Genomic DNA, 8,545 nt, shown 5'->3' with positions numbered 1-8,545 from the left:
AACCTCCAGTAATGCGATGCCAAAGCAGCTTGTCAAACTCCAGAAGAGCGCTGCTTGATCTGACGGAACTTCTTCCACTCGCCGCCTCCTCATCTCTACTTTTCACTTGATGACCATTCTTCTGCGATCGTGCAGAGGCGCGCCTTTCCCTCTCCGCCTTTCGCATCCCTCGCACTGAAAGTTTGATTTTGGAGCAAAAGTGGAGATGAATAACACCGGGTTCAACCAAACGGAGGGCGGGCTGCTCAACAAGACGGATGAGTTTTTCTGCTGCAACTTCTCATCCGTGGTGACTGATAATGGCTTTGTGGCCGCGGCTCCGGATGAGAGGAGCCTCTTCATCATGAGGGTGGTCCAGATAGCCGTCATGTGCGTCCTGTCCCTCACGGTGGTGTTTGGCATATTTTTCTTGGGTTGCAACCTTCTCATAAAGTCAGAAGGGATGATAAACTTCTTGGTAACGGACAGGAGACCGTCAAAAGAAACGGAGGCAGTTATTGTTGGAGCCTACTGATTGATGGGGACCTTTACATTATGGTTACTCTAATCTGATGGAGACAGATGGGAGACAGTGTGATGATCAACCACCTAAACAAGCCCCTCTTTTCATATTGTGATTTAGATAAACCTCAGAGGAACAGTCGCCATGTAAGAGGTAACTAAACCCTGCTGGTGACTGAAGCTCACAGGTGTTCACCTTATTTCATGTGGCTCTTTAACGCCAGCAAAGACTCATTCATCTCCAAGAGGTATAGTGCGTTTTAAGCCTCCTTGTTTATTAAGTATTCCATCAAGCACTGTTGTGATTTCAGTAGATGGAGCACCATTTGTCAAGCAGCGTCCTTTGTCATGTTGGTGGCAAAGTCCTCGTATCTGCTGCTTAATTCTACCTTCTCATATTGCTAATGCAATGGAGATTTTAATGTTTAGGATGTTCTGTATGTTGTATGTGTTTTTGCATACAATATGCAATGTATAAATCCGTGTATTTCTCTGGATTTCCTGGTGATAACTGTATGAGTGTCTTCGTGGGCAGTGGAGAAAGCCCACCATGCCATGTATGTTGTTAATTGGAATAAATTCACCTGTAATTAAAGTTTCCTTCTTAATTAAGGTCTATTTTTCTGCTGTGGATATTGCCCTCACCACGCCCTCTGCCAAAGTCATTTAGATTTCAGAAACTAAAATGACATCCTTTCAAATTTTTAGAGAGCTATTTAAACCAGTTATTTCTTTGTGGCAATGAGAAAAATCATTTTAATGAAACAGAATTCGTCCCATTGATCCAGGCAAAAACATTGGCGCATTAAGAGCATTATTTAAACTGACATCAAGACCTGTAGGCTATTTTCTCTGGCATACATATGAGGGGCAGTGAGTGTTGAATCCAGAAGAAATGACTCCACACAAAACGATTTTCCTATAATTCCCTCTCATTTGCTTTTTCCAACTGAATGTTTTGTTTTTTTCTTTAAGCTACTCAGACAAGGCACTCCAAAAAATATTACATAAAGATTTTTAAATGAAAAAGTACTATCCTTCTCATTATCAGAGGGTATTTCCTGTCTGAATAAAATTTTGATCCGTGCAGCGTTTTACATCTTCCCTCTTTCCGTCAAAGCATCTGTTGTGCTCTGCTCCTGGCTAACCTGGATGCCAGCTCCCCAGGGTGAAAGCCACAGTTTCAGAAATGACTTGTCTTGTCAACCCAGGGAGGATAAAGCCACTGGGCAATATGCTGCTGTCTGATTGCCCACCTGTGCTCCATCTACACAGCTGACTAGTTTGAATCGACTTACCTTTCTCTAAAATGTCCTTCTCCTCAGTTTGCTTGACATGGCCTTATTCTGTCTGGTGATTGATGGCTACGGCTTGGTGAGACTGAAACACTGGCCCCTGTCTTAGGCCACACTCTTGCTGTCCCCATGTTGGTTTTGAAGAAATTGATCATCACAAGTATTGTCAAAATTCTTTGTGAATTTTAACATAAAAATACTGTATACTGTGATATACTGATATACTGTGTGTAGCAGGCAGCTGGTAAAACTGGAGGAGGCAAAAAAAATTCATCCATCACAAGATAAAACATTTCTTTTTAGGGGTTGGCAAGACCGATCAGATGTACAGATGTAAATGGGGTGGACACTATTATAACAACCACTGTGAAATATAATACAACCAGTAAAGAAACAATGGAATGAATGTTTGTGAAGCATACAGTGTTCAGTTTCTTGAGTCCATTGTTTGTAGTGTTTTACTGGATTGCGTTATGTTGTGGGATGTCTCCCCTTTTTTGTTTATGGGGGAAAATATTAGGTCTTGCAATACAGTGCAGTTTACACCAGCAAAAAGGACAGCTTCCGAAAATGCGTATCACAGTCTCCACCAAAATCCGGTGTTACAGTGTAAACCTTAAAAACACGTATCCCATGGTTTACTGCATGTCTGAAATTCTTTTCAACCCCTCTCTCTCTTTCCTCGTTCAAAACCTCAATAAGAAGAGTCTGCAATGACGCATGAAACTTTTCATTAGACAAACACTGTTACCGCATATTAAAAAAGGCAAGTTAAATCAATTCTTTACAAGTAGAAAAAAAAAAATCACACTGAATAAATTTGCACTCATATATCAAGGTCTAACCGCTACATAATCTAGCAGATACATTTAGTTTATGTATGATGAAGCCTATTTGTAACTGTTTGTCTCATTTTCACCTCAGGCAGGACTCTAAATATTAGAGTAACATCTTAACAGTGTAACCAATTATCTGAAAGTAAGACTTTTCATTATGGAGACATGGATGGGTTTCAGAGTGGAGAAAAAAAACAAACAGAATCCAGACCTAATATATAGCAGCCAAACGTACCTGGCTTACTAAAAAACAAAATAAAGCCTAATTGCTCAAATTGTCAGTAACCTGATGTAGAAAAACTAACAATTTTAAGACAATGCACCAGGAGGAATTACTTTCTATACATCACACCAAGTGTTTCTCTGTGCTTTGTGTGATTGCTTTCATTAGGGCGTGCTGGGAATAGCTCCCAGGAAAGTGTTGCAGCAGTTTAATATCCCGCAGAGAACAATCTTCTGTCTGCAACTGAACCACTGTTAGTTCATCCTGCGGTGTCTTCTACACATGTATTCAGACTGGATTCTGATCGATTTTGTGGAGATTTTGGAGAAGTTTAAGATTTAAGTTGGACTTGACTCTGGACTCTTTGGAGAAGTTAGTTTCTTGATTGACACTTGGTACTGCCTCCTCAAAGATGCTCAGAGAGATTTAGGGGATAGCAACAGAAAGATTCATCTATACCCCTGGCACTCCTGCTGTCAACAAACTGATAATCCTCTGCAGAGCTTATGAGCAACTCTTCTACAGATATTTAGGAATATGCTGGGAGTTTTACACTGCGTAAGCCTTAAGCATCAATCCAGGGCATCAAAAAAACATAGTTCATTCATAACTTTGGTCTGGTTTTACAGTATGTTCTCACTTTTCTTCCCAAAGTCAGACCCTGCTGTGGATAAAACAAGAAAAACAAAACAAAACAAAAACAAAAAAAACACATTTTTATTTTTATCATGTACCTGCAGTCTGGTTAGAGAAACTTATATCACCAGTAAAGCACAGGTAAAAACAGCATCGGCTTAGTTTATCCCATGTCTGCTGTATGTGAGCTGTGTCACACAGTCACAGCATCTGCAGGGTGTTGATTGCGAGCTAAAAGAGGCTTCACATCCTGGCTTGCTCCCATGTGATTAGCTGGGGAGTATAGGTCCAGTTGATGAACTAGATAGGGACTAAAAGCTCCAAATAGTAGGAAGGCAGCCACAATCGTCTCCCCTGTTTACTCCTATTGTCCCACAGCTCCTCATCCAACCTTCCTCCGGCTCTTACATTACTTTGTCTACTTCATTGTGGGAGATACAGATCTTTTAATGTGGTCTGTTACTTATATCATTGTGGATGTTTTATATTAAGCTTTCCTCCTCTGTGTCTCTTTTCATGAAAATAATATTTAACGCATACCATATTCATTTTGTACTGTGGTTCCTTCAGAGCCAGTTGTGGCTAGAGTCAGGTCCTTGGTTCGAGTACGAACTACACTTCTGAAGGAGACTCAATAGATTTTTTAAAACTTGAACACAGGCTGTGAAGTGCAGACATTTCCATCAATGGCAATGCCTATTCGGTCTGAACCAAGACGTTGCTAACGTAATGTGGCGTCTGGATTCTACGACAACAGCAGTAATTGTGGGAGTCGAGTTTTGATAAATTAATGCAGACTGATTCTGAAGAACGATTCCAGTACTTGGTATCTCTGATTCCAGTTATAGGATGAGTCATGGCTCTGTTGTACTGCTGACATCACAGGGATTAACATCTGAACAATCCTGCCACTAACACTTTACTGTAATCCACAGTGTGTGTGTGTGTGTGTGTGTGTGTGTGTGTGTGTGTGTGTGTGTGTGTGTGTGTGTGTGTGTGTGTGTGTGTGTGTGTGTGTGTGTGTGTGTGTGTGTGTTTGTGTGTCTGTGTGTGTATGACAAAAATCTGGTCCCCACAGTGTAAACCATTACATTTCAAAGACTTGGCTTTTGGTTTAGAATAGAGTTAGGTTAAAGCTGTATTAATCAATACTTTTATATTAACAATGGGTCAAATGACTACCTGTGTTTTGAATGGCATGGCTTGTAGTGAGGAAACCACAGAGAATTATCACTCAACTTTGCAGTACCCCTCAGCTCTATGGAGCATTTTAGCACCTTTCAGCTGACTGTTTTCTGACCCAGGTTTCTGTTCTCAGTGAAAAAGCCCTAATAAACCCATTGTTCACCGTCTGTCTAGTACTAAATGTTAGAAAGACTAATTTAAGCCACATTCAGACCAATTTAGGCCCAGCAAGAAAACGTGCAGCCCTCTTATTCATTTGAATCGAGCCAGTCCATCAGCATAGCAGGGCTGCAAATGCAGGGGGCTCTGGAACAAACATTGAAAGAGGCTCAACTTTTTGTGCAATGCAACATGATTTCATCTGGCAAGGCATAGCAGTTGTCAGTTACACTTTCCTTTTTAGATTGGTCTGTAATGTGAATGCCAATTTACCTAATGATCATCGCAACAAAACATAAAATAGTTGCCACGGTGATAAAATTTCTAGAGTTGTAAAGTCCTGTCTGTGAAAGCTGTAAACCATTGTACTGTGTTTTGGCATCTGATAAGCATTTAAACACATTTTCTTTTACTCCAAATAGACTTCCTGGATCATATTCCATTGTCTCGCCCATTCCTTAAACAACATGCCTCACCCAGTAACTGAGCCATTCACAGTGACAAGTAAAAGAGATAATATGGAATATGGTCAACATTTCTGACCAGACACTTGTTAAATTGTTGTTTATTAATGATGTAAACTAGAAAGATTTGAAATTGCATTTCAAAAAAATAATAAAATTTACCGATAAAGTTAGTAAAATAGTTATGCACATAACTAATGTCTTTTCTAGCTAAGACACTGCTTAATTTCTAATGATGCATTCTGATTTAGAAAATCACTAGTTTGCAACCAAAAGAAAGTTAAAAGGAGATGTGAATATTAAACATTGATTTGTAAGATTGATACAGGTTTAAATTTAGGGTAGGTGTGTGTTTGTGTGTGTGTGTGTGTGTGTGTGTGTGTGTGTGTGTGTGTGTGTGTGTGTGCATATCTGTTTGTGTCTATGCGTCTACAAGTTCAAAATTAAGTCTCTTTTGTTGAGGTAATCTGGTTATTTTGTTCTTGTATCAGTTCAAGAAACAAATGTACTCCTATAATTAGATGGTGCATCAGATTATTCTAAACCAAATAATTTCATGTTTAAATAACCTTTCCTTACACAAGTGACACAAGGCAGGATCATTATAGATGACCTGCAGAAACTCATTATTCACTTCAGCCATGCAAATGTGTAATCAGTGTTCATTGCTTTAAAAATAATAGCTGTGATGATGTGATATTGACCCTGAAATCCATTTTAATTCTTGTGTGAGTGTGTTTCAGGCTTTATTGACCTTCTAATCATGCAGCCCTCTGGCAGCTACATCAGCTTCAGCACAGACTTGTCTCTGAAAGTGAACTATAACCATGCTTTCAGAGGAAGGTTTCTCAATACGACATTACCACAAAGGTAATAACCTTTTCAAGATTGAGTTTCAAGTGTTTGCTTGGACAATAAGATCAACTTTAAAGGGAGCTTGCAAACTCACTGCCAAAGAATGTGAGGATTTCTACCACTTCTTGGTGGTATAAATACAGTGTGACTAGGGCAGACAAAGAGTTTCCCATGGAGTCAGCCTACAGGCTTTCTCGATAATTTTTATCTCAGTAAAATCATAATCACCTGAAGTACTCCTCAGCCACCATATTTTAAAGAGCTTAACTTGACCTACAGTACATTCTGTATGGTACACTCTCTAAGTATACTCTGCCACTATCCAGCTTAATTCCCCTGAGCCTGAGTAAAGACACCATTAGCTGTCATTTTCTAAATCCATTTCGACTCTGCAAATCACTTTTTTTTTTAGTGCATAGCAGCCTGTGAGCTTTGGAACAGCCATCAATAATGTAGGTGTGTGTGGACAGGTGTGAGTAATCATACAGCACAATATTTAATAGAAATATGTTTTATTTAGCCAGCTGCGTGTTTCAGCACACATGACCTCTGTTTGTCCACTGTTGACAAGCTGGCTCATGCATGTTTGATTACAACTGTTCCCACTTCTTCAAGCATCTATGCAACAAAGTTAAGCTTATCCAAGCCTCTTGTGGTTGTATACAAGATGCTAGGAGGGCTAACTGTACACATACTTGTGTACTGAATAGCCCGTCACAACGAGGTATTCATAAAAGGTTCTATAAAGCCTAATATCACCTGATTTCTATGTGCATCTGTCTGCGTATAACCTTCGGATATTTTCTCATGCTACAGTATTTTTATCTTAAAGATGACTTCAAGAAAACACCAAAGTTCCACTGGCACTGTTCTTCCTTTTATAGTTTGCTGCATCACATTTTTCCTGACCTGTCACCCTGACTCAAGAGTATTTGAACATGTATTTTTCATCAAACTGTTGAAAAGGTCTTTCTTTAGCGATTGTGCTCAGAGCTCTTTGAGTTGAGCTCTGACAGGCGGTTTCAGTGGCCATGAAGAGACCTCAAGACCTCAGCCCTACACCCGGTTCACACTGGCATCACTGATATGGACTCATCCACAGGGCTTTATGCCGTCATCATCTTCGCCATCACTTGCTCTCCTAAGATCTGACTGACACAGAGAAGGTGTTACTGACTCACATGTTTCACTGCAGAATGACAAAAGTGGGATTGTGTCTAAAGGAAAACAATAAAGGAGAGAATATGATCAAGGTTCAGTATAAATTATGCTAAAAAATGACTTTACAAACACAAATGTTTTAAGATTTGTGCATTTTACATCTTTCATACCACAAACTCAATCACCTCAAAATCATTGTGAGGTCATGTATAATTATGATTATTGCATGTCAAAAGCAAAAAGTCCTTTCCAGCATTTATGCAAAGAGCTCTTGGCTGAACAAAGATACGCTGATAAGAAGCGTTCTCTTCAGACCTGACTGAAGAAATCAGCTGTGACAGTTTGGACCTGCCTGCCAAGTAGCAGCGTCCTATCTAGCTATGTGGTGCACTCCCGTGCTCCAGCTGTCAGCTGCACTCAGTCACTGTACCAGTAATGAACCACCTTTGGCTAAGCCATCTATTCCACTTCATACAGTATGTCCTCCCCTGATCATCCCCTAATTACAGCTACATCATTTCTATGCTTTAGTCACTACGGGATTTTTGTATAATGACACTTTTTGTCGTAATTTTGCCCCAAAATAAATTAAAATTTTCCAATGAAAATCATTAAGTTTTTTTTCTGTAGGAGATTGTAGAAGGTTTTGCACTGTTCACAAACTATACTGACTACATATAGTCCGAATGGTAGATAGAATCTGATTTGCCAGCTGAGCAAAGTGTCCCGTGTTTCAGCTCTGATGCCATACCCTGGGAATTCATGCCTAATGGTGCACCTCCTGGTTCTGTCACAGAACATGAAAGCAAGCCTGAGTGCTGTATGATAAAACCTCTACAGGGTCGTGACTTATTGAGCTTCCTCAAATTGTTTCTCGTGGTGCTGCAGGCTCTTCCTCCCTCAGGTCAGGCTCCATTATCACCTGGCTCTGTCTGCAGGTGCTTTATAGTCACATCACTGACTTCCTCCATTTAAGCTATGCTGCAGCTTCGCTCCAGAGAAAACCACCATACTGTGTGCTGGTGATGATCTCTGACAAGGCAAATCATGAAATCCACCTATAGAAATAGAATCACTGTCAAATAATAGCAATAATAACAACAGTTAAGGTTACATTAAAAACTGTAGTACCCATTTCTTGATGATAATTCTGCATTTGTGAAAGAGAACAGTTTCTCCCATGTTTAACTTTTTGAATAAAAGTATCATATTTTAAAAAAGACAGATTCC

The 8,545-nt window shown here is 39.8% G+C and overlaps 1 protein-coding gene across 1 annotated transcript; it reads left to right on the top strand.

The window, feature by feature from the left end:
- The first annotated feature begins 205 nt into the window (after positions 1 to 205).
- Positions 206 to 584, top strand: rprma (reprimo, TP53 dependent G2 arrest mediator candidate a). Its single transcript, XM_040149194.1, has one exon. The coding sequence runs from the start codon at positions 206 to 208 to the stop codon at positions 512 to 514; it is 309 nt and encodes a 102-aa protein (XP_040005128.1). The 3' UTR covers positions 515 to 584.
- Positions 585 to 8,545: the final 7,961 nt, after the last annotated feature.

This window comes from Xiphias gladius, chromosome 16 (assembly GCF_016859285.1).
Source record: "Xiphias gladius isolate SHS-SW01 ecotype Sanya breed wild chromosome 16, ASM1685928v1, whole genome shotgun sequence".
NCBI lineage: Eukaryota > Metazoa > Chordata > Actinopteri > Istiophoriformes > Xiphiidae > Xiphias > Xiphias gladius.
Note: the sequence above shows the minus strand (reverse complement) of the source record. Positions and strands in the feature narration are given on the sequence as shown.